Raw genomic sequence first — 26,810 nt, 5'->3', positions numbered from 1 at the left:
TGCTTTTAATCCAGTTTTTATTTGCCATTTGGGATCGAAAGGTTTCTTTCCTGCAACGTGTGTCAAATCGCACCAACAAGCGAAGGGAGAGAGACATCCCAGCGGCCCTGCCCGGAACAGCCGCCCTCCACTTCATCCTACACAAAGTACAGGCAGGTGCTAACTGAGGCTGCCATTCTAAACTAGCACCCGGATATTCCAAAACACTTCACAAGAACTAAATAAATAACAGCATTTTTAATACAAAAAACTTGTGAAGGCAAGAGGGAAAAGAAGGCTGCGCTATCCAGAAGAACACGTCTGGAGCGACAGCCAGCTTTGTGAGGGGTGGGGAGGAGTCAAGAAGTAACAGTAGAAGCAGGCAGTCTGAAAAGATCCCTTGGACAACAGAACAGGTTGCAGAACATTTCTCAAGGTTTCCTGCGCCTGCAAAGAGAGAGAGAAACTTTAACTTTGGGATGCTCATCCTTTATAAGAAGCAACACAAAGCAAAATTACACACTCCTCCCCCTTCCCCACGCAAAACTCTCTTGCCTGCCCAACAACTTTGGCCTTAGATCATGGGGGAACTGGCACGCAAACACAGAGCACTCTTTTCCTGCAGGAGCAACACTGCTTTTCAACCCCACCCCCAGCAGTTCATGTGATGACATCACAGAAAGTAAGCCAATGGCTGGTCAGGAAGGGCACACACAGGGGGCAGCCAATTCTCTGCATTTACGTGGGCAAGATGTCTGAGGATAGGCCCGCCAGGGTCAGACAGCAAGCAAAAGTCTCGCTTCTATCTCTGCAAATCTACTTTTACTTACTTCATTTCTACCCCACCTTTTCTACACAGCTTACATCATTCTCCCCGCCTCCATTTTATCCTAACAACAGCCCTGTGACAAGGGACCCAACATGTTTCTACGGCAGAGCTGGCATTCAAACTGGGGTCCCAAACTACTAGAGCACACTGGTTCTCCAGACTGGCAAGGAGGGGAAATATTTGGCGCACGGAGGGAGAGGAAGTCCTCAGCGGCCCCCCAGACAACTCCTTGTCCGTCTGTGCCGCTTGGGGGGGGGGGAGGAGGAGGGGGGGGAGGAGGAGGAGTTTGGATTTATATCCCCCCTTTCTCTCATGTAGGAGACTCAAAGGGGCTGACAATCTCCTTGCCCTTCCCCCCCCCCTCACAACCCTGTGAGGCAGGTGGGGCTGAGAGAGCTCCAAGAAGCTGTGACTCGCCCAAGGTCACCCAGCTGGCATGTGTGGGAGTGCACAGGCTAACCTGAATTCCCCAGATAAGCCTCCACAGCTCAGGCGGCAGAGCTGGGAATCAAACCCGGTTCCTCCAGATTAGAGACACGAGCTCTTAACCTCCTACGCCACTGCTTCTCCTTTAATACAACTACTATCTCATAGGGGGCAGCTGCAAAAAATGTTAATATTAAAATGATCTGCTCAGCAGGTTCCCCGGAACGCTCGCAGCTGCCTCCCACGGATCCAGGCCCTGGGTCCACCAACGTCAGCATGGTCTCAGACTGGCAGCAGCTCAGGGAAAAAACACGACTCGATCCTTAACTGGATAAGCCGGGGATCTGCATGCTAAGCAGAGGCTCTCCCACTGACCCACCGAACACCCCCCCCCCGAGATTCCAGAGCCAAACTCCTGCCTCAAAAAAACACCCACACGCCAAACATACTGTTCTTTTTACCTCAGACGCCCCTTCCTGCCTTCTAAACATGCCTTGCAAAACTGCCAGTTTTCCAGATTGCTTCCAGTGTGACCGGCACCTATCTGCAAAAGGCCAAACCTTGACGTTTACTGATCTATCTTTAGAAGAGAGTTCTATGCTGCGTTCGCCAAGATCTGCCCGAGAGGTATCAAGCACAATTTTCAAATGAAGATATAACCATTTTAAACCACTCAAAGTTCTTAACCCACCAAGTCCAGGGAATTAGTATTATGCTTAGGTGAACTATGCTTAGATGCGTGTGGCCCAAGGTCACCCAGCTGGCGTGTGTTGGGGTGCCCAGGCTAATCTGAATTCCCCAGACAAGCCTCCACAGCTCAGGCGGCAGAGCTGGGAATCAAACCCGGTTCCTCCAGATTAGAGTGCACCTGCTCTTAACCACTACGCCACTGCTGCTCCCTTAATACAACTACTATCTCATGAGGGGCAGCTGCAAAAAATGTTAATATTAAAAAGATGTCTTCGTACTCTAAAAGGTCGGGAACCACACCCTCCAATTGTTCCTCTCGTTCTAAGTCCTATTCTAAGTCCTCTTGCCATTAATCCTTGGTCATCTTCCTTGAGTCTCAGTGAGAAAGGCAGCCTACCGTGTTTCCCCAAATATAAGACAGTGTCTTATATTAATTTTTGCTCCCAAAGATGTGCTATGTCTTATTTTCAGGGGATGTCTTATTTTTCCTGTGTTCTGTTCGTCGGGCATGCTTCCAAACAAAAACTTTGCTATGTCTTACTTTCGGGGGATGCCTTATATTTCGCACTTCAGCAAAACCTCTACTATGTCTTATTTTTTGGGGATGTCTTATATTAGGGGAAACAGGGTAGAAATAAACGAAACCCACCCCAAACCCGAGCCTGAACCTGGGCTGAAACAGGCCTAGATTCCCGCCTCCTCCAAGGTCTCCTGAAATCACATGGCCACCAGAAGCTCCAGCCCTCTACATAGGAATAGAAGACCAGCCACTGGAGAGTAATTGGGATCCAGGGATGCGCTCTGAGAGGGGTCTCACAGCCTCCCCCTCAGTGGTCAGCAGCAAGCCCAGCCTTCGCTAGGATAAACCTGCAAAATGCCTCGAGAGTCTGCCTCGCCCGAAGAAGAGACTTACTTGGGTTGAGCGTGATGTTGGTACCCAGGTCCAAGGCTTGAGCCGGCCTTCATCTCCACGGCAACAGAACACTGCAAAGACACAAACACACACACGTGTGCCCTGGGGTCAAGAGCCGACCCGGCAGCACCCCCCAAAGAAGCTTCACCTCCCCTTCCTCAAACTCACTCGTGTTTCTACATCTGTCCATTGTGCCTCTGCAGCATCACTTGGCAGAGGAGGATCCAAGGAAGAAGTTCGCCGCTTTCGACTGGAAACAGCAGAGAATATTTAGAATCGGTGCCCGATGGCGGTCGGGACAAGTTTGTATTTGCGGCTTAACTGGTCCCCAGCTTCCAGGCCAAGGACTCCCATGGCAGCCTTCTGCATACACACAGCTGAGGAGGGGAAAGCAGGATGCCCACCTACACGGCCAGCTGGGAAGGACCAAATCTGGGTGTTTCTCAACATGTCTCTGATCCTTTTATGAGGTTTTTATTCCTTATTTGGAAAATACTTAACCCCAAACGAACAGACTCCTACTATTGGGAGATAGCTGCCCCGGCCTTCATGTTCAGCCACAGATGTGGTCTCTGGTTCTCCCTCATTCCAGGGCCAGACTCACCCAGTGGGCGACTCCTGTTTCAGGGTCTCGATCTCCGTGAATTGGACTGCCTGGCCACCCCCTCTGGTCTTGTAAACGTCGCCCTGGAAGCAAAACACAGGTCAGCTTCCCTCTGCTGCAGAGAGCCGTTAAGTGGGATGTCATTTAGGTGCTTCTAGGCTGGCTCCAACCAGCCTCTTCTAGCTTAGAGATTGCGCAGGCCTGGCCTGAAAAAACTGTCATCTTCTCTGAGCTCCAAATTAAACTGCGCTGGGCCATGAAGAAGGAGGTCTCGCTAGAAGGCGAGCCTGCAGACTCCCACCACAGCCCGTTTCCTTCAGCGCCCGCTCGCAGAAAGACGACGCCCTCTGACACAGCGACAGACGTCTCCCAGGGTTCACGCCTCCCCACTGAGAACCCTGCCCGATACCCTTTCTTTACCTTAATCAACCTGGTCTCGATCTCCCCGTCGGAAGCCAGTTCCTGGTGAGTCAGCATGTACTTGTCACACTTGGCCAAGGCTTTCTCACTGGCAGCCGCCACAGTGATGGCGTGAGGCACCTGGGGCTGCATGACTGTTTCTACCTGGATGTTGGAGGAGGGCTTGTGGTCCACCCACCTCTCCCCCACTGAGCGGGAGCGCCGATGCCTGAGGCGGACTGGCGGAGCGTTCTGGATCAGATCACAAAAACGAATGGGAAGAGCCACGGGTGAGCAGCCACAGGGATCTCTTTGGGGGCCTCCCTAACTTATGTCATCAAGGGACTAAAGTTCGTGAGAAATAAAGGCCAGTAACTGCTCTTTAATTCTCAACACAAACAGGGCCAGTCTTGCCAACACGGTTGGCCTTCCTGGCATGACTTAGGGGAGCCCCACAGAACCATTGCGAACCGGCAGGATCCCACCTCTGGCTGGAACCATGTTCAGAATCAGGCACCCAACCTTATTAAGCCTGTGGGCACATTTGGAATTCTGACGTGACGTGGAGGGCACAGTGAGAAAATGGCTGCCTGAGGAGGTGGAACCAGTCACAAAACGATGGCCACACCTCAACTTTAGTCACACGGTACAAATCTGGTGGTTGCTGCTGCTGCTGACAAACAGGGGCATAACTACAGAAAATGGCACCCGGGGCAAGCACTGCAATTGCACCCACCCCTGGCCCCCGCCCCCAATCTGACAGGTCTTCCCCATCTCGAAACCAACTCTCCAGTGGCCAGGTTTGCCATTACTTTCAATTACAGGTAACCAGCTCTCTGGAGGGCTGGTCTACCTGCCATTAAGAAGTATTGATACCCATAACTTTCAACTACGGGTAACTGGCTCTCCAGAAGGCTGATCTACCTTCCAGAAAGCCAAATTGGTCTACCCACTGCTTCTTAGTGGTGAGTAGACAAGTCCTCCGAGCGGCGGCAGCGGCTTCCTGTTTTGCAAAGGGACGGCCTAGGGCAGTGGTGGCGAACCTTTTCGAGACCAAAGTGCCCAAACTGCAACCCAAACCCCACTTATTTATTGCAAAGTGCCAACCCGGCAATTTAACCTGAACGCTGAGGTTTTAGATTTTTTTAAAAAACGGTTGGCTCCCTCTTCCTCCGCCCCACCCGCTGGAGCAGGGGCCAGCCTGCTCTAGCCTCCGGCAAGTCCCGCGCGCACCGCTCTGTGCCTCTCTAGCATCTCTGCCTCCTCTGTGCCCCGCCCCCCCAGGCAGCAGCCACCCGGAGCACAGGCACCAGGCCCGCCAGCCGAGTTCCTGCTCATCGTGGTGCGCGCACACCGTGCTTAGTGGCCCAGGCCAGCCTAGATGTGTGTGTGTATGTAGGAGGGTGATTTTCTGCCCACCCATGATGAACACTGTGCGCGTGCCCACAGAGAGGGCTCCGAGTGCCACCTCTGGCACCCGTGCCATAGGTTCGCCATCATTGGCCTAGGCGAATCCCTAGGCAAGGAGCACCCAGGACCCACACCCTGGCTTGACCTACCCTAAACATGCCAGTGCTGCCAAAGCAACATTTTAAACGCTTTAAGAAGTCTGCACAGCCAATCAAATTTTGTAACAGTCTATCGGAAACTTGCTGGGCAAAAGCCCTACCTGGCCCTGTCCACTTCCTTGGCAGGTGCTAGAAAAGAGGTCCCCTGCACTAGATGGATGTGGCCTGCCAGGTGGCCAGCCTGCACAGTGGCACTGCATCACGGAGCCCAGATACAACTTCAGCTGTGCTTTGCAACAAAAAGTTGCACTGGCATCCTTGGCAAAGCAACAGTACCATGGGCGAGTCAACCAAGGTCGCCAAGCGACTCTGTTCTCCTATTACGCAAGCTGAATAGGAAACAAGGTCTCTGCCTTGCAGCCGTGGTCAATCTGGCTGCTCTGCTGAGGATGATTCACTTTGGAACGGAGTGCATGTCTGGAATGGGTTGGCCTCGGGTTCAGGTGTGAACTGAAGCCACCCCACCCACCAGAGTGGCTCTCATTTAAACAACGAGTCTTTAGCCACAGTCAAGAATACGCCAAGCTTACATTAAAAAGGAAAGAAAAACATGACAAGCAAAGCCCTGCTGGATCTCAACAGCAGCCGCTCTGGTCCAACAACAGCGGCCAACCAGGGCAAGCACTGCAATGGTGTTTGGAATATGCTGCCACAGGAGGTGGTGATGGCCACTAACCTGGATAGCTTTAAAAGGGGCTTGGACAGATTTATGGAGGAGAAGTCGATCTCTGGCTACCAATCTTGATCCTCTTTGATCTGAGATTGCAAATGCCTTAACAGTCCAGGTGCTCGGGAGCAACAGCCGCAGAAGGCCCTTGCTTTCACCTCCTGCAGGTGAGCTCCCAAAGGTACCTGGTGGGCCACTGCGAGTAGCAGAGAGCTGGACTAGATGGACTCTGGTCTGATCCAGCTGGCTTGTTTATGTTCTTAACCAGTTAAAAGATAAAAGATGCTTTGGATATTTTCTTTTTTAAATGAAAAACAGCGTAAATGTTTCAACTGAAGCCACCTTAGTCACAAACACAGAAGACTGTAAACACAGAAGACAGACAAGGCCTTGTGTTTCCCATCTCCACCAGGCGTTCCTTTGGCCACTGAATGAAAGAGGACAGCCTAAGCAAAGACCGCGTGTGAAAAAGCCTCAGGTTTCCCGACAACAAAATTCACAGCCACGCAGCAGCCTGTTTATCAGGACCCTGTCCAAAGGAGACCAGCAGCAAGTGCTGGTTGCTGGGCAGACAAAACGTTGCAAAAGGAGGGGGATTTGAAGCCCGAGGAGAAGAGGGGGGGGTGGGGGCGCTTCCAAAGAAAAGACAGACAGGCAGAGCGTGTGTGTGATGGGCTGGACTTCAGAGAAACCCAAAGGCCAAATCGGGAGGTCGCTCAACCAACCAAACCCAGTTTTAAATGCCTTCTCGGGTGCTGGAGTCAGGGAGCCCCAAAAGACACTGCAGAGCAGCCCTTCTCATAGTCCAGTGATGGCGAACCTTTTCGAGACCGAGTGCCCAAATTGCAACCCAAAACCCACTTATTTATTGCAAAGTGCCAACACGGCAATTTAACCTGAATACTGAGGTTTTAGTTTAGAAAAAACGGTTGGCTCCGAGGCGTGCGTTACTTCGGAGTAAGCTTGGTGGTAGTTGGTGGCTGAATCACGACCCCAGAAGGGATGCATCTGTGAAGCAAGCCTCCCATTGCCAGCAGCGTAAACCTGTTTACTTCCCAGGTAAAGGATCGCACTTTAGTTCTTCGCATGAAAATCAGTGGGGTTTAATAGTGCTTAACAGGGTTACCTACACTGCTTCCCCAAAACTAGGTCTTAATTTAATGCTAATAATCGAGCCCAGCGGCCCAGACCAGCCTAGATGTGGGGGGGGGGGGGCACTCTGTTTGTGCGTGCCCACAGGGAGGACTGTGAGTGCCACCTCTGGTACCCGTGCCATAGGTTCACCACCACTGTCATAGGATGACAAGACAACTCAGCTGGGCCTCTTCTGCTTCTTGTGGCCAAACTTTGCCCCCAATTCACTACTGGGAATAGCTCTGCCGCTGCAACGGAGGCCCTGTCCTACCTGTAGTCCCTCTCCACCGCTGGGGACCTGAAGGGCTCCAGTCCAGTGCATGCCCCGCCTCCTCTCTGACACAGCACATGACCTGGCCGTCTCTGGCTCCTGCCTCCTATTCCTGGCTGCGGGCGTGCCGCCGCCAACACTGGGGTAGCTGCTGCCAGGGGCAGGCCTTCTCTGCTCCCACTCAGAGATGCAGGAGGACACGGAAATGTTGTCGCAGGAGTTAGAGCGCCTGTACGGCCGTGGCTCGCTTGTGCCAGCCGGCTGAGTAGGGAGCTGAGTGAAGGCACAGCTCCTAGAAAACTGAAGAGAGGTGAAGTTAGTGAAACCAAATTATGAAGGGTGGTGAAAACCGCAAAGGATTGCGAAGAGCTCCAAGCGGACCTTGATAAATTAGGTGAGTGGGCTAAGAAATGGCAAATGCAGTTCAATGTAGCAAGATGTAAAGTGATGCACATAGGGGCAAAAAATCCAAACTTCACATACACACTACAGGGGACAGTGCTATCAGTCACAGACCAGGAAAGGGATTTGGGCGTCTTAGTTGATAGTTGGAATGTCAACTCAATGCATGGCAGCTGTGAAAAAGGCAAACTCTATGCTGGGGATCATTAGGAAAGGAGTTGAGAATAAAACTGCAAGGATTGTCATGCCCTTATATAAAGCCGTGATGCAACCGCACTTGGAGTACTGTGTTCAGTTCTGGTCGCCACATCTCAAAAAGGATATCGAAGAGATAGAAAAAGTGCAGAGAAGGGCAACAAGGATGATTGAGAGATTGGAGAATCTTCCTTATGAGGAGAGGCTGCAGCGTTTGGGACTCTTTAGTTTGGAGAGGAGACGTCTGGGGGGTATATGATTGAAGTCTATAAAATTATGCATGGGGTAGAAAATGTTGACAGAGAGAAATTTTTCTTTCTTTCTCACAATACTAGAACCAGGGGGCATTCATTGAAAATGCTGGGGGGAAGAATTAGGACTAATAAAAGGAGACATTTTTTCACACAACGTGTGATTGGTGTTTTGAATATGCTGCCACAGGAGGTGGTGATGGTCACTAGCCTGGATAGCTTTAAAAAGGGCTTGGACAGATTTATGGAGAAGTCAATCTCTGGCTACCAATCTTTATCCTCTTTGATCTAAGACTGCAAATGCCTTAGCAGACCAGGTGCTTGGGAGCAACAGCAGCAGCAGGCCATTGCTTTCACATCCTGCAGGTGAGCTCCCAAAGGCACCTGGTGGGCCACTGCGAGTAGCAGAGTGCTGGACTAGATGGACTCTGGTCTGATCCAGCTGGCTTGTTCTTATGTAACCCAACAGCAGCACAAAACCAGCACAGCCACAGGAGTCTTGGGAGGCAGAAGCAAGGTGCAGACCTCCCCCCTCCCACCACTCCATTCGTCCAGCCTGGATGCAGAAGACAGATGGGAGGGAGGAGTGCACGGGAACCCACTCCCAGGTCACGAGGGAGCAGCTGGCTGGCAAGAATGCAGATCCACACATAAGACAGACACACAACTGAGGACAAAGCGCAGCCACAACACATACCTTCTCTCTCTCTCTCTCTCTCTCTCTCTCTCTCTCTCTCACACACACACACACACACACACACACACACCACTCATTTCACCCAGGAGGCTTAAGGCTCCTTACAGGGACTGGTGGAGGCGACACCGATCGCAGCCCTGCTTTCTGCCGGTCCTTTTCCCGAGAAGGCCTCTCTGGCTTGCCGGCCTTGGGCTCAGTGACGATGGCTTTCAGCTGCTTCAGCTTCTCGTCTTTCACCCACAGCTTGTTCTGCATCTCGAGCTGCTTGGCTGCCACCCGCCGCTCCTGCAAGGGGTGACGGACAGTGAGGAGCTAGCCTTTGCAAGAGAGAGAAGAAATTTTGCCAGCCGACTGATCTGATGGAGCTTCAGCCCAGAATTGCTGCCTGGCAACTGTCGAGCACATGGAGGGCGGCCTCTCCTGACTCCAATGAAATGGAGCTGAGTGTTGTCCGCCTATTGGTGACGCCCAACTCCATATCCGCTGCTGACCTCTCAGCAGCTTCATACAGATGTTAAACAGCATCAGGGACAGGTCAGAGCCCTCGGGAACCCTCCCAAGGAGCTCCCAGGACTGCAAGCACCTGTCTCCCAATGTTCTCTTCTGGAACCAACCCTGGAGATGGAATAACTGCATTACAATACCCCCCACCCCCACCCCTCTCCCTGGAGTTGGTCCAGCAAGATACCAAGGTCTATCTTATCAAAAGCTGCTAATCCAGGAGATCAATAGGGCGGCATCCCCCGTCTCTCTCCCAGGAGAGGTCATCCATCAAAATGACCAAGGCCGTTTCCGTGCCACGACCAGATTGGCATGAGCCCAGATTGGCATGAGCCCAGAAAATCAGTTTCCTCCAAGTACATCTGTAGTGAGCTCCCATCACTGTCTCCAAGACAGCGCCCAAAAATGGGATGTGGTCACCAGGCGATAGTTGCCCAGTTCCAGGGGGGCCAAGGAAGGCCCCGTCGAAAGAGGGTGGACCACCACCTCTTTGCACCAGCACGACCCCCTCCCTTGCATTCACTTGCTCGGAACCCGCTGGGCCAGCCTTCCACCAGCTAACTTTTATTAGTCAGGATGGACAAGGGTCTAGAGGACTTAGTTGTCGGCTGCCCCCCTTCAAGCAGCTTGTCCGTATCCTCAGGCCTCAAAAACTGAAATTGGTCCAACAAAATAGGACCAGACGGTGCTCCGGACACCTTCCCAGGACGCTGTGCCACAGTGGAATCCAATCCTGTGCAGATCTGAGCAACTTTTATTTTTTATTATTATTATTATTATTATTATTATTATTATTATTATTATTATTATTATTATTATTACTACATTTAGTATACCGCCCTATCCCCGAAGGGCTTTTATCCTTGCAGTGCCCAGTAAAATGGTCTCAGCAGATACCAGGGAGCATTCTGAGAGAGGACAGTGAGCTGTTAACCTCCCTAAATAACTCTGCTGGACAGCTACTTGTGGACACGATGGGGATGGAGAAGTATGCCTTCTTCGCTGCCACCAACTGGTAGGCCCGATAACGGGCCCTCACCGGAGTCTGCTCAGATCCACAACCGTTTTCCAAGGAGAAAAGTACCTTAATAAATGAAATCTTATGGGGGGAGGGGAGGAGAGTCGCTCTTCCTCGTGGTCACATTTCCACTGGGGTTTGAGAGCCCCCTGCCACTTACACATTCCTTTTCCCATTTCATCGTGGTCTCCGTCACCATGCCCTGCAGCCGTGTTTCCAGTCGCCGCTTCTCGGAAGCCTGACGCTGCAGCTTCTGGCTCTTGGCGTCCAGCTCCTGCTGCAGGTTGCGCTTCTCTCCCTCATAAATGGTCGCCGTTTTCTCCAAAACGTCAACCTGTAGGGCAAATGGCAGCTGCCACAACTCGCAACAAGGGGCGAGCAGCAGTGGCGTAGGAGGTTAAGAGCAAGTGCTTTCTAATCTGGAGGAACCGGGTTTGATTCCCAGCTCTGCCGCTTGAGCTGTGGAGGCTGATCTGGGGAATTCAGATTAGCCTGGGCACTCCCACACACGCCAGCTGGGTGACCTTGGACTAGTCACAGCTTTTCGGAGCTCTTTCAGTCCCACCCACCTCACAGGATGTTTGTTGTGAGGGGGGAAGGGCAAGGAGATTGTAAGCCCCTTTGAGTCTCCTTACAGGAGAGAATGGGGGGATATAAATCTGCTCAAGCCGGTTCCACCTGGTGCTGGAAAGGGCAGGAGGGGGCTCTTATGTGTATAATAATGAACAGCTTGTTATGCACTTTCAGATCTGTTCTAACTGCCAAGACCTGCTATAGTTCTACAATAAAGAATATCATGCTCAATTTCTGAGTTCTTCATTTGGGACTGTAGTCATGGGGATATTGGCTCAGGCCAGGGGTCCATCCAGGAGCAGCAGTGGCATAGTGGTTAAGAGCAGGTGCACTCTTCTCTGGAAGAACCAGGTTTGATTCCCCGCTCTGCCACCTGAGCTGTGGAGGCTTGTCTGGGGAATTCAGATTAGCCTGTGCACTCCCACACATGCCAGCTGGGTGACCTTGGGCTAGTCACAGCTTCTCGGAGCTGTTTCAGCCCCACCCACCTCACAGGATGTTTGTTGTGAGGGGGGTAGGGCAAGGAGATTGTAAGCCCCTTTGAGTCTCCTTACAGGAGAGAAAGGGGGGATATAAATCCAAACTCCTTCTCTTCTTCTTCTCTCCCACCTACATGCCCCAGACACACCCTTGACAAGTAGTAGCCACTGTCACTCAAGTGTTAGACAGAAGCATTTCAAGCGAGATCGGCTCCTGGAGTGGACGGGGGCTCCTGAGCAGGAAGGACATCCAGTCACAAGTGAGGGTTCCAACAGCCACTGAGCACAAACCTTATATTCCAGCGTCTTGGCTTTCTTCTCCAACCGTTCAATCTCCGTCTTCTGTCCACCTATCATTTTGTCTTTTTCAGCCATTTTCGCCTGAGCGTAGCTCTCCCTAGAGGTGAGGCCGGCCTCCAGGTCTTGCATCATGCCCTTCACAAAAAGCACTGCAACGCAAAGAGATTTGGGCAGCCTTGCCACCTGTCAAGACCCCATCCGGAGGGCTTTGCAGCACTCCCCCCAGGGCAGTCCGGGAGTGGGTGGCACCAAAGGATCCCTGCTTGGGGTGGAGCTTGGCTTGTTTGGAGGTTCGTAGTGACAATTTTCCCTCCCTAGCCAGACAGCACCTGCCCCCTGGTCCTTCTCAGGGATCCACCATTGGAGGAACTGCACGGCCTGTAAACACCTTTGCTTTTGGGGAAATTGTTAGGGGGTGGGGGTGCATAGCAGGGGATATAGGCTGCGGCTTAATGCGGGAATGTTCGATCCAGCAAAAAACCTCAGGAGTGAACCTGTTCGTTTACTCTGAGGCAGTAAACTGATTTTGGTAATCCTGAGTCTGGTGATGGCCACTAACCTGGATAACTTTAAAAGGGGCTTGGACAGATTTATGGAGGAGAAGTCGATTTATGGCTACCAATCTTGATCCTCTTTGATCTGAGATGGCAAATGCCTTAACAGTCCAGGTGCTCGGGAGCAACAGCCACAGAAGGCCACTGCTTTCACATCCTGCTTGTGAGCTCCCAATGGCACCTGGTGGGCCACTGCAAGTAGCAGAGAGCTGGACTAGATGGACTCTGGTCTGATCCAGCTGGCTTGTTCTTATGTTACTGGGAGGAGGTCGACGAGCACAACACCCCAGTGGGGCTAGAGGGGCCAGTTTAGTTAGCCTAGCTGAAAAAAAGCATATTGTGTCTTCTGGCCAGAGGGCGAGAGATCCCTAGTACAAAGGTCACTCCCAAGAGGGGAATCTGGTCCCCACAGCCCAATCCAGATTCTCCCAATCCAATCCCGAGACAGCAGCAAGGACATCACTGAACACAGGTGACGCGGGCTTACCATTTTTGTTGAACTTTTCTGTCAGCGTCTGCCGGATGCGGCGGCGCTTCTCAAGCACTTCAATCAGGCGAGGAAGGGTCTGGTCATCGTTGATGTCAAGCAGCTCACAGGAGGGCATCGGAGGGAAGCTCTGCAAGAGCATGTCTGTGGCAGACCGCTCGCGCTCTGCAAGAGGAAGAGCAAACGGCTGCATGGGCTTGCCTCCCATTTGAACGGGGCCACTTGGCACACTACCTGTATTGCTTAATAAACCCTGTTCAAAGGAGAGCCATAATGCTCGCCAGGTTTAATGCTATGCCTTCTGCCTTGTTACATGGCAGATTTAATAAGCAAGAAAAGGCTAAAAGATTGTGCCCATGTAACGATGGCTCAGTTGAATCTCTGGCCCACCAATTACTACACTGTCTCAGATTCAAGGAAATCAGATCCAAGTATGTGAATCTTACTCCTTTACATTTACCCCATCTCCCCGATTTAATTAGATTACGCTACTTGTTGGACAACCCTGATCCTTCTCTCTGTATGATAGTGGCAGACTTTCTCCTGGAAATTACTAAACGCCAGTAGATTTCCTTCGACCTGTATTGTATATGCTTTTTAATCTGTTTTTATTACTGTTGTACTGTTGTCTATGCCAATAAATTATTATTATTATTATTATTATTATTATTATTATTATTATTATTATTATTATTATTATTATTATTATTATTATTATTAATTAGATTTTTATACCGCCCTATCCCCGAGGGGCTCCGGGTGGTGTACAACAATAAACATAATATAACATAAAATGGCTAAATCTTTAAAAACAGCTTGCTTCTGCATGGGCTTGCCTCTTATCACGGGCCCAAGGCGGAGCTACTAGCACCAATTGTGCCCCGGCTGCTCCGGCTGCCACATACCTCCAGTCCCAAATACCCGCCCATGGCAAAGTGGCACTGCATTGCACGGGGAATTAGAGGGGCAGGAAAAAGCGGGGACTGTGTGGAGCCGCTCAGCCGCAGAACTCGGATAGCTCTCGGTTGAACACAACGCTCCTGTCGGAATTCACATCCACAAGCAGGCAACCGCTCCCAAGCTACTCTGCTGGAATGGCTCAGGGCTAAACCACACACTGTGACGCAGCCATGACGCAGCGCAGAAGGGCCTCCGTCAGCAGGCGAGACAGAGAGAGCTTGCTGGGACTCACCCAAGTCAAATGGGCCCCCTCGGATCTCCAGCTGCTGTGAGAGCTCCTCCCTGGAGGCCTGATCCTTAAACCGGCGCCCAGGCGTTAACCCACACAGAGGCCTGTCAAGAGGCCTGGCAACCTCCACTTCTTGGGTGATCTCGGCAAACCTCATCACTTGCTGAAAGAGAGTAATTTGCCGACGTGACGGAAGTGCCACGGGAAATGACGAAAGCACCCCCATCTCCAGGCAACCACACTGATGCCCGTCGAGTTTCACTCGAAAGACTTCAGGGTCCTTCACTGGACGCAATATCCCAAAAAAGCCCCCCCCCCCCCGCCCCAACCCCACAGGTAGCACAGTTTTAAAGTATTCTGCAACCCACGACCCATCGTAGGCAGTTGAACTCTTCCGCCTGCAGGCAGAAGTCAATTACCAAACTCTCGTCGTAGTCTTCAGCCTTTGGGTTCACACAAACGATCATCCGCACCTTTCCTTCCCCATCAAAGTAGTTCTTGAAAAGGTGGGTCAGTTTAGAGTCTCGATAGGGGACCATCTAAACAAAACGATTTTCGTAAGTACCAAAACGGGAAGAGTAAAGAAAGGGTCACAGAAAAGCCAAGACAACCTGTTCTACATTATTAATCCCATGCGAGCGTGGAATTATGGCAGCATATCTTCGTCTGCTGATTAATCCCACCCAGAGGAGAGCCTCGGCTACTGCAAGATGTAATGTGCTGCCATCAGCTCTGCTGGAGGGAAGATTTAAGAATTTGGAACATTCTAAAAGAGTTTGTTCATGTGATATGACTATGGTTGAAACACTTGACCATTCTTTGTTTCTATGCCCTAAATACAATAAGATACGCATGAAATACATGAATTCCATTTTCTTGCAATGTTCTCAGTGGCAAGAGTGTTATAAGATACCCAATCTCCTGAACAGCTCTGATGTGCTCTTTTGTGAAACTGTTGCAAACTTTATACTGGAAATTAGTAGTTTTAACTGCATTTCTTAACCTTGTTTTGTTTTAAAGTTTTGTCCTGTTTTGCATGCCAATAAAGGCTTGTGTTGTTGTTGGGTCACAGAAAAGCCAAAGGAAAGCCGCGTCATTCACCTTGTTGGTCCCGTAGGTTTGGTTCTCTCGCAAAGCTTCTATACAGGTTCTTAGCGTCATTAATGACTGGTTAATATTCCCTGCAAGAAAGAACGGCTTTCAGAATCGAAGACTGTGCCTTGCCATTCCCCCCCCCCCCCAACATGCTTTGAGGTCCCTGGCTTCCCCTTGCACACTTTAGGGATTCCGTAGCATAATGCTCAGACTCCGGGGCCAGATGGCTTTTGGAAAGGGCTATCAAGTCACAGTGGACTTCTGGTGGCTCCTCATGGAATTTTCAAGGAAGGTGGTTTGTCACTCCCTGCCTCTGTATAGTAACCCTGGACTTCCTAGGGGGTCTCCCCTGCAAGCAGTAACCAGGACGACCCAACTTAGTTTCCCAGATCCGATGGGATCGGGCCACTCTGGGCCACCCAGGTCAGGTGGCTGGCACTCAGCTTTTGTTCCAGGCAAGGAGGGTGGAAGTGGAAGCGACCGACCCCACGCGGCACCTGCCTGCTTCACGTAATCGGCTGCCTTCTGCTTTCGTTCGGTTTGTCCTCTCGCTTCCCGCCAGGTCAACCAAAGACAGCTGGCTCAAGGTTATCTGGTTCTTATCCTGCCAGACAAAAGAGGGGCCCTTTAAATTGTGCTTTGAATGAAGGACTGCTCAACCCTCCCCTGCAAGTCTGGTTAAGGTGACATCCAGGGCTGCCGTCTGCAACAGCGGGGGTAGGGGAGGGGGGTCAAGGGTTCGGCATGCAGGGAACAAGATGAGTGGTCTCACGCCCCACTTCATGTCACCTGTAAAACACGGTCTCCATCTGCATCCAGCGGAGCCTGGGCTAATTTAATTAGAAACACGCTGTGTGAGCGACTAGATTCACGATTCAGCTGGAGCGTTACAAATACGTCTCTTCTTCTCACCTGTTACCGAAAACAGTCGAACGGCTTATCATGATTGGCGAGTTCAACCGCATCTGGTTCAATTCCAAGTAAGCGAACCTTTTCGGCATCGAAAGTGCCCAAACTGCAAACTCAAAACCCATCTCGAATATCGCCAAGTGCCGGACGCAAATCGAACCGAAACATTGAGGTTCTTGAAGTTTTGGTTTTTAAAAAACCGGTTGACTCCAAGGCATGCGTTACTCGGGAGTAATCTTTGCTGGTAGTCGGTGGCTCTGCTTTGAAGCAACTGCGAAACTCTTCCAACAGGTGAATTCACCATCCGCCGGATGTTTGATCAGAAGCAAGCCGTTCCATTGCCAGCAACCTGCCATACTTCCAGGTACGATTCCGCTGAAGGTCTTCTAATGAAAACCGAAAGGGATTTAGCAGCGCTTATCAGGGTTACCTACACTGCTTCCCCAAAACTAGGTTTTAGGTTTAATGCTAATAATTGAGCCCAGCGGCCCAGGCCAATCTAGATGTGGGTGGTGGCGACTCTGTTTGCACGTGCCCACAGAGAGGGCTCTGAGTGCCACCTCTGGCACCTGTGCCATAGGTTCGCCACCACTGGTCTAGACCAATGAGAGGCTGTTGCCAGGGCAGGGAAAAAGTACCCTTGTTGAATGTATAAAATGCAAAACATTGTATATGCTAAGTTGCAAGTCTGAGTTCCGAGTGTCCCAGTTCAACCTTGTTCCTGCTTGAATGAAGTTCGGCGTAGTTCCATAGGGTCTGTGGATGAAGGGATGGATCTGTGCGAACCTTGCAACCGGTAAATCGTTAAAACCCGGCTATGGCATAATTGATTCCGGCGCGGGAGAGCGATTCTTTTCCAGTGGTAAAGGTATGAAGTGATTGCAAGATTTGATTACTAGACTTTCTCATCTCATCAGAGTATTCCGCTTTAAACTCCGGTTGATGGAGTAGTTCGGAGTTGATAAAACCCGGTGTTCTGATTTTACAACTATGGCGGGTAATGACGGCCCGCGTGGGAGAAACATTTCATCCGAGACCTGAAAATCCCCGCGTATAACGGCAACCACAGGTATCCAGAAACAGCTTATTATGACAGAGGCCGAAGAATTTGTGGCTCTCGGCGTCAAAAAAGCCAGCTGGCGGTGATTGGAGAACCGCAGCACCGATAATAAAATAGGTTTATCTTCGTAAATAATTTTAATCAGTGTTGGAACTCAAAGGCATTCAGATAAACAGATCAGAAGAGAAATTCAAGGCGCTTTACGGTATGTCACCAATTCATCCTGCCTTCGAATTTAACAAAATCTCTTATAATCGATATGAACAAGCCGGGAATGGATCAGGATCGAAGTCCATTCAGTCCACGCTCACTGCGACTCGCAGTGGCTCCACTGAAAGCCTTTGGGAGTTTACGTGCAGGATGTGAAAGCAAATCTTGCCTTTCGCGTTTGTTGCCGTTCCCTGTTACCCATTCTAAATGGTTAAGGGCATTTCAGCAATCTGAGGATCAAGGCGAGATCGAAGATTTGTGTATTACGTAAAATCGACTTCTCCATAATTCAATCCGGCTTCCCGAAGTTATCCAAAGAAGGTCATCACCACCTCCCCAGGCAGCATGGAGTTCTCGAAATCATCTACCACACGGATGCGCGTGAAGTAGGTTTTTCTTTTATGGTCCTTAATTCTTCCCCGGTATTTCGAATGGATGTTCCCTGGTTCGGTATTGTGAGAAAGAGAGAGGTGTCAATGATTTTCTACCCCATGCATAATTTCATAGACTTCAATCATATCCCCCCTCAGCTGTCTCCTCTCCAAACTAAAGAGTCCCAAACGCTGGAAGCTCTCCTCATGGCGTAGGTTGTTTCCCATCAATCCCGTAGAGTTCGGAGTCGGGAAAGAACTGTCGAGCGTAAGGGCGGGTGATTCGAACCCGCCCCGTCCCAGTCCTAAGTCGGATTAGTGCATCGGCCACAGGATTCTCTACATTTAAAGTCCCTTCAGCATACGTGAAGATGCGTTTTCAAACCACTTTCACAACTGCTTTGAAAGTGGATTCTTGCCGGTTCTGCATAGCTTCCTAAAGAGTTACCTTGAAAGCAGTTTGAAAGCGTATTTATTCTGAACGTGCGGCGAATGGAGCTCTAAGCCGCCTCGATAAAGAAACGGTGCAGCCACTGGTTCCGGACCAGCTTCGGTGCGAGAAATGTTCTGTTCCGGCGCAGTGATCTCGTCCATTGATGGTGGTTCCTGGCTGACCGGAATCGTCACCCCTTCAGTCTGTTGAAAACACAGCAGGAGTGCTCTGACCTCTCCAGAAGACTTCAAAAGCTTCCTCCGTAGATTTCACTTCGACTTCTGTGCAGCCGGCAACGTACATGTTGTGGTTCTGATCCTCCCGGAGAATCTTGGACTGCGGAGGCCTGCAACAGGGAGGAGCTCCATGGTCACCACACTTTGTTGTTGGGACAGCGACACAGGACAAGCTACCGGGCAGCAATAGGCTTTAGGCAAGCTGCAAGGGCTGGTATTGACGGTTAGACGCAGTTCACGCTTATGACGCGAGAGTATCGTGAAGATTTTCCATTGACGCCGCCATGCACAGATCGTTATATGCAAGGTCGCATACCCAAAGAAACAGAAAGTTTAATTCACAAGGCGATGAGAAACGCCGAAGTTCGAATTTATTCGGCCATCTCTACCGCTGAAGTTAGAGCGGAAAGCGAGTTGGCAGAATATTACAATAAGTCAGCTGCTTAATCGTTGTATTTAAGCCACAGTTACTCCACCAGCGTTCATTAATTCACAATCCAAAACATACATTGATCATCTTCCCCTCTGACAGCATTCCAACGTATGGAAATGATTTTCCAGGGAACTGGCGAAATCAGTGGATGGTTTAACCCTTTTGTAATCGGTTCCCAGAATGCAAACTCGAAATCCACTTATTTTGACGGTAAGTGCCATCGACGGCAATTTAACCTGAACATTGAGGTTTTAGTTTGCCAGGAAAAACTGCCGGCTCTGAGGCGTGCGCTGGTTTGGAGTGGCGCTTTCGGTGGTAGTTTCTGTTGGTTTTCGGCGCTGGAGCAATCCCATATAACTCTTTGAACTTGCGAATCATTTACCCCAGATGGATTTACTCTGGTATTGCAAGCCTGGTTATCAGACACCAAACTGGCTCCCAGATAAAGCGACCGGTATTTCTTGTTCTTTGTATTTTAGTACCAGAAGGGTTTAACAGCACTTTAATAAGCCGTATTCAACATCGTTTTCCCCAAAAAATCAGGGAGTTCGATTTAATGCTACCGACTGGTTTCCCAGCAGCCTGAAGCCATTCCGAGATATGTGTGTGTGGGAGGGGCGATCCCCCCCCCCCCAACATGACGATACCCTGTTTGCATGTTGTTCATTGCGAGGTTTCTGAGTGCCGCACTTCCGGCACTTCGCTGCCATGGAAGTTCGCAACGCCATCATCGTCATGAACTGATTGGGAAGTTTACGATGACTGTATTCTTTGCTGAATAATTTCTTTAAGCCGTATTGTTCAACTTCTATCTGAGAAAACAATACTCGGTCTAATAAACTCCAGCCAGATGAAATGAATCTCTGGTGGAGTTTATTTGAGTTTCAATTTGAAAGTGATGTTGCATTCGAAAGGAGCAGGTAACATTCAAATCTTTCTGGCATTTATCCCGAGAAAGTACCGAGATTCCCAAACACTCTGAAACAGTGAGTCTAAAACCAGGCTTGCTGCGAAGATCCAAAACAGACTTTGCCAGCCCTGATCTGATGGGGTTAAGAAAAATGTCCCACTGAAAGAGTGCGGCATTCTACTTTGGTCTCGATAGGGTCAAAAAAGAGCTTCATCCGGTAGATTCTGAGGATGAAGTTGTACATGTAAAATTCCCCATTGATAAGAGACAAAAATGCGCCGTATTGATTGATCTTAATTTAATGCCTTCCAGCCTGCGGTGTTGAGTTCCGAAGTTCGATCGTGTCAGCTAACCTCTCGAAGTCTATTTTGTCGGTTTTGCTTGAAAACACGCAAGCATATGGAAGTCAAGAGGATGCATCCACAGCATATTCCCCCCCTCCCCTCCACCCAAGCAGCCACTTACTTGCCAGACGGAGTTTTTGGGACCGGCAGAGCTTCCCTCTTCTGCCGCTCCAGCAAAGCGTCAACCTCAGACTGAATGTCCACTCCATTCTTCTCGTCCAATTTAAAAACCTGAAAGCAAGCAAAGAGAGGGGAGGCATTCCCAGCGAGCTTGAACAATGTGGAACGCTGCATGATGGGTGTAGCAAAGTTGCGCTTATTCCGCAGAAGTACCGGAAAAGATCTGCCCTCGAAGGTACGGCGCCGACATTGAGGTATCCTATGGCGTCGTCAGAACATGTACTGATGATGTGCAAAATCCCAATGAACGGCAATGTGACCTGGTGCTTGAAAGCGGGTTCTACTCAAAACTGCAATATGCGGACTCTAAATCGAATGTGGTTTCCGATGTCTTAACAAAACCTTTACCGCAAAAGAAAAATATGTTCTACTTCGTGTGAACAGCGCACGGTGGTGTTCGTCAATGCCGCAAATAATGGCGATATCGTCATACCGATTTCTGAAGTGGCGTTTCAGAACATGTGTTTAGGGATGATAAAGTGCATCTTAAATTTGATGAGGCCGGGAACCTTCAGTTATAGCAGGTGCCGCAGCAAATTGCGACTGAGCGCACAACAAATACGCCCGTGCGTAAAAACCGATATGCGAGGGGCACCGGATCGGTACTACATTTGTATTTAGAGATGTAGCGACAGACACCAGAGTGATGCGTGCCTGAAAACCACCGGTGGTCTCCATAAGCACTCGGTCGGCAGATAGCAAGTGTAAATAAATTTTAAACGGTAATGGCGACTCAGCGTCTTGTCAGCTCTTGTCTGGCGATGGCGCCCCGCAAGGCGGCCTTTACTCCGAAGTAAATCCCATGGTTCAACAGGCGTCCGAAGTCTGGTGATAAAGATTTATCCAATCTCCATATAAGAGACGTGCAGAGCTAAACCTGTGCCCAAGAAGCATTCTTCTCCCCGCATCGTGCATCTCTCCCATCGGATGTTCATTAGTGAGATCCATGGCATACTTCCTTTCGAGCCAGCTGCAAAACGTTGCAAGACCTTGCAGCAGTGCACCTTATATATCTTTGGTAGCCTGGAACGGTCCGGCAAACGCCGAAGATCGGCGTCCAAACACCGGGGAAGGAGCCCCCCATCGCCTGAAGAGCCTGTCATTGTGTGGGTTTTTCCACTCCCCGTGACACCATACGTAAAAAGGAGACCTAGAATTCAAGGAGAGAGAACTTCATATGCATATTACAGTCAAAAAGGAGCAATTTCACCTTCCTTGCAAGCATTTTCTACCCGTGTTTCTATCCTATCTTGAGAGCCAGCGTGATGTAGTGGTTAAAAGCAGTGGACGCTGATCCGGAAAACCGGGTTGGATTCTTTACTACTCCTCGGGAAGCCTGCTGGGAGACCTTGGGCCAGTCCCAGTTCTCTCAGAACTCCTAGCCTACGCAGAGGCAGGCGATGGCAAACCCCTTCCCAATGTCTCTCATCTTGGAAACCCTATAGGGTCGCCATAAGTTAGCCTATGACTTTGACAGCAGTTTTCACCACCGCCTCCTAACTGTAGGAAGCCTGCTGGCTGTAGTTCATATCACATCACAGAATTAATAGTGCAGAAGGTGCAGGATCGCACTGCAGATCTGCAAGGTACAAATGCAAAACTAAAATATCTCTTTGGGCAAACCGGTTCAGATATGAAGTAGGCTTAGGACAGTGATGGCGAACCTTTTCGAGACCGAGTGCCCAAATTGCAACCCAAAACCCACTTATTTATCGCAAAGTGCCAACATGGCAATTTAACCTGAATACTGAGGTTATTGTTTAGGTTCTGCCGGGTTTCTCTGAGGGCGCAGCATTACCCAGGAGTAAGCTTGGTGGTAGTCGGTGGCTTTGCTTTGAAGCAACCGTGCAACTCTTCCAATGGGTGAATCATGACCCTAGGGGGGTTTACTCAGAAGCAAGCCCCATTGCCAGCAATCGAGCTTACTCCCAGGTAAAGGATCACACTTTAGTTCTTCGCATGAAAATCAGTGGGGTTTAACAGCGCTTAACAGAGTTACCTACACTGCTTCCCCAAAACTCAGTCTTAGGTTTAGTGCTAATAATCGAGCCCAAAATAATCTGTTTGCATGTGCCCACAGAGAGGGCTCCGGGTGCCACTTCTGGCACCTGTGCCATAGGTTCGCCACCACTGGCTTAGGACATTACAAAGAACATCCATAACACTGGGGAGAGAAGGTGAACTCAATGGACCACCTTCGTGAGGAAGACCCAACTTGAAAAAAGAAGGGGGCGTGATTTATTCTGAAGATTCCAAATAGCAGGTCCTTCAGGAAAGACACACAGCATCTTGGGGTGGTGGTGGTGGCTTTGAATTGTACTGGTCAATTAACTGGAATGCCTGACTTGTTGGGGAAAGGCAAGCTACAAACTGAACAATCAACTCAGTCATACAGCTTATGGCATTCTTTTCAGCGTGAGCAACCACACAACAACATATTTCACTCGAACTAGACATGTTGATTTAAAAACACACACACAGTCTGCCATGACAACATTCCTGTTCAAAAATTCCCTCCATCACTCCTCAACAGTCCTCACAACCAGTGGGGTAGAAAATACAGTGAGTGCATGCAAGGAAGAAAAGGGGGTAGGTAGAAAAACAACCTAAACTAGCATCAAATCATTCCAGCCATCTGAGCGTACCATTTTTTCCATGGATTAGGTCTTCTACAAGAGGTCTAGCGACTGTATCAAAAACCCACTTTTGAGAGGTGTTGGGGCGAAACACTTCTTTAAACGAATACTGCACCTGAAGAGAAAGTCAACAAGCTGTTATGGACGGAGAAGGACGCAGGCGTGCGGATACAGAGGGCTACTTGCCTAAGCCTGAGGGGGTCTACTGCGGCTTCTCAAAGTCTGGCCCAACAAGCAGCAATGTGGCTGCTGTTCTGCAGAGCTGTCTCTCCAGCCACTCCTAGTACCTGTCACGAAAGCATCACTGCACTTCCCTCGTTCCCTTGCGGCCCCTCACCCTTGCCATGAGCCGTCACTACCTGCAGGAGGAGACCTTCTGAGTTCAGCTCCAGCAACATCCCTTCTCCCACTGCTCTGACAAAACGAACAGGCCTATCCTACAGCTGCAGGCTTGACGACCTGCCCAAGATGTCTAGGCTGCCTCCTCCATCGGAAGATCCAGGCCTCAACCCCTCAGTCTGGGCTTTCTCAGCATATCTCACCTCTTTATACTCCCCGCTGCGGTTGGTGCGGGACCCATCGGGAGGGTGAACCTGGACGGTGGTGCTGTTGATCACTTCGATGCAGCATTCTGCATCTGGCACTGGGCGCACCCGGCAGTACACCTGAGGGGGGAAAAGCAGTCGTGGTGTACATCTGTTTAGCATGTTTACCGTACTTTTCAGAGCTGTTGCGCAAAATCCAAAAGTCAGACAGAAAACAGACAGGTTTTTTAAATCTTTGACAACCAGTAAAGGAAGCTAAAGAAAAAGGCAGAGTTGTTGCTTTTTAATTACCAGCAAAATGCTAAATGCAGCCCTTTAAATCTTTCCTGAGCAGTTGAATATTATCAGATATAGCAGCCTGTACTCTTACAATTATTTTGAGAACCAATCGCTTATCTATGGAATCATCACAGGATAGAGTTATAACGACTGCTCTAAGGGCTTCCAAAGCTTTCTCAATTTGAAAGTTGATTAGTTTTGAATCTCATTTATTCAATTATATTTGAGAAATGTTAGAATTAATTTTCCTTGCATGGGATCCTTCAGTATTTTTAGGGTTAACTTTTTGCGGCCTCTTTTTTATCATTTGGCCTAATTAAAAGTTATTTTTTTCTTTTTCCAAGAAATGGACATTTACTCACTGAAAGTTGTTGTCTAGTTTGCTGTCACAAGGTAAAATAAAGAATTTGCCTACAAATATTGTACTACTGTGGACAGTTGCTCCCTCATGGGGTCCCATCTTTATAAGTCTGTGAAATTACTTGACTGGTAAGAGTAATGTTCACAAAATAAGTGTTCAGACCTTTAATATGATATGGAGAATTATCTCATTGCAAGCCCATTTTGCTCAAAAAAGCCGTCAGCCTAAGAGGCTGGGAAGCCCCATTGAAATCCAGCAGTTTCCATAGAAGCAGGATGAGAGAGTCCTCTTGGGAAGCAGAGTTTGCTTTATCAAGCCCAGCCTGTGGGTGCTATCAGAAAAGCGGCATCTTGCACGCGAGGAAGAAATATCACGTGAAACATGAAGTTTATTCTTCTGGTTAACCAACTAAAATTAACAGGGAGAGAGATTCAAACCCCCCTCCCCCAGCAAAGAAAGTTCGCGTGCCACCCACTTACCCCAACAGGGTCCATCAGATTGCTGTCATATGCTTTCTTCGGGACGTTCCTCCTGGGGGTCTTAAATCTACTGGAAATAAATAATCAAGGCTCAGACAGATGTCACACAATATATGCCTGCCTTGAAATTAGTGTGAAAATGGGAGAACAGCGGCATGAACCTCAGACCTCCCCGAGGGACACCTCTGCACTTGGCGGCAGTTAATGCAGGTGGCATTATTTGTCACAATCATTCATGACACCAAGTGTGTTCAGTTTTGAAACATAAATCTCCTCTCACGTGCTATCCCCCCAAGGCTAAAGAACACAAGAGGAACTCTGCTGAATCAGACTGAGGTTCCAGCAAGCCCAGCACCTCCTCAAGCAAACTAAAGGCGCTTTCGCACATGCAGAATAATGCCCTTTCAATCCACTTTGCAGCTGGATTTTACAGTGTGAAATAGCAAAATCCACTTGCAAACAATTGTGAAAGTGGATTGAAAGTGCATTATTTTGCATGTGCGAAAATGCCAAAAGCGCCCCATAAGGCTGCTTTGCATCGCTGGTACTCACCCTCTGTGTTGGGCACCAGGAACAAATCAGAGTTGCTGGGGCTGCTTTACTATCTACCTGGCCTTACCATATTTGCCCTGGCAAACTTGGTCTCTGGGCTCAGGGTTGAGGATACCCAAGATGAGTGTCTTGGTGGGTTTCAGCCTCCCCAGAGAGGCCAAGTTCAGAACGTCCAGGTTGCCATGGAGACTACAAAACTGCCCCAGCTTGTTATGGGCTCACTAAGCAGCAGTGGCGCAGGAGGTTAAGAGCTCGTGTCTCTAATCTGGAGGAACCGGGTTTGATTCCCAGCTCTGCCGCCTGAGCTGTGGAGGCTTCTCTGGGGAATTCAGATTAGCTTGTACACTCCCACACACGCCAGCTGGGTGACCTTGGGCTAGTCACAGCTTCTCGGAGCTCTCTCAGCCCCACCTACCTCACAGGGTGTTTGTTGTGAGGGGGGAAGGGCAAGGAGATTGTAAGCCCCTTTGAGTCTCCTGCAGGAGAGAAAGGGGGGGATAGAAATCCAAACTCTTCTTTTTCTATCTGAAAACAGTCACATACTGAATCTCTATTTCTTCTTTTTAAAGGGCAGGTTTCCAAGGGGCTAGTGTGGGGGTGGATTAAGGCCATTAGCATGGTCAGATTACTGTCTAATACAGGTACTGAATTAAAAGGGCTGCTCTGAAAAAGGGGTTCAACTGCCTTCCAGATTGGAGTCTACCTGCTCTTCACCACCACACCACACTGGCACTCTTGGGTGACAAATCTTTTCTGGGAGACAGTTAGGATGCCAGCCATTGCAACAATAAACCGGTCTTTCTGAAAGGGCCCCTTTCTGAAGGCCCTGAAGCAGGCCGCCTAAGGACTGTCCAAACAGGTACAGGCCGGTGTCTAACCTAAGAGACAAAGGAATGGAGAAGGGAGGCAGAGCAGGCACAAACTTTCTGTCCTGAGCCCATTTAAATCCAGCTTTAGACCAACTGCTGCCACTTTAGCTACAAGACGATTCCATTTTGTTGAGCAGTTTGAAGCATGGAACCGGGCTGCTTTGGGCAACGCTCCTTTCTTATTGTACACGAAACATGCTGACTTGGCCGCCTGGAAGCTGCCTGCGGAGCGCCCTGGGATGCTCAGCTCACTGGTGTGGCTTCACTTCCATGGAAGATCCCTGTGCAGCCATTGGGCCGCCGCGCTTGAAACGTGACGCCGCACCGGCCTCTATACGACCTAACCAGAGGGGCTCTGCCATTTCCAAAGGGATGATAACCCCAATTCCAGATGTGTTGCGTAAAGTACTCGGGGCTGAAGAAGAAGGAGGAGGAGGAGGAGGAAGGAGAAGAAGGAGGAGGAGGAGGAAGGAGAAGAAGGAGAAGAAGAGGAGGAGGAGGAGGAAGGAGAAGAAGGAGGAGGAGGAAGGAGAAGAAGAAGGAGAAGGAAGGAGAAGAAGAAGAAGAAGAAGAAGGAGAAGAAGGAGGAGGAGGAAGGAGAAGAAGAGGAGGAAGGAGAAGAAGGAGAAGAAGGAGGAGGAAGGAGAAGAAGAAGGAGAAGAAGGAGGAGGAGGAGGAGGAAGGAGAAGAAGAAGGAGGAGGAGGAAGGAGAAGAAGGAGAAGAAGAAGGAGGAAGGAGGAGAAGAAGAAGGAGAAGAAGGAGGAGGAGGAGGAGGAAGGAG

The 26,810-nt window shown here is 49.8% G+C and overlaps 1 protein-coding gene across 1 annotated transcript; it reads right to left on the bottom strand.

The window, feature by feature from the left end:
• Nucleotides 1–24,671, bottom strand: KIF23 (kinesin family member 23). Its single transcript, XM_048482090.1, is given in 22 exon segments — nt 1–426; nt 2,838–2,908; nt 3,006–3,087; nt 3,442–3,524; nt 3,862–4,092; nt 7,481–7,780; nt 9,131–9,310; nt 10,705–10,878; nt 11,888–12,045; nt 12,938–13,102; nt 14,130–14,289; nt 14,546–14,665; nt 15,228–15,307; nt 15,723–15,825; nt 16,011–16,103; nt 16,105–16,133; nt 18,438–18,550; nt 20,249–20,358; nt 21,312–21,457; nt 22,953–23,058; nt 23,486–23,608; nt 24,608–24,671. Coding segments are annotated over 22 exon segments (2,658 nt in total). The 5' UTR covers nt 24,623–24,671; the 3' UTR covers nt 1–410.
• Between the last annotated feature and the right edge of the window lie 2,139 nt (nt 24,672–26,810).

The sequence above is a fragment of the Sphaerodactylus townsendi genome, linkage group LG17 (assembly GCF_021028975.2).
Source record: "Sphaerodactylus townsendi isolate TG3544 linkage group LG17, MPM_Stown_v2.3, whole genome shotgun sequence".
NCBI lineage: Eukaryota > Metazoa > Chordata > Lepidosauria > Squamata > Sphaerodactylidae > Sphaerodactylus > Sphaerodactylus townsendi.
Note: the sequence above shows the minus strand (reverse complement) of the source record. Positions and strands in the feature narration are given on the sequence as shown.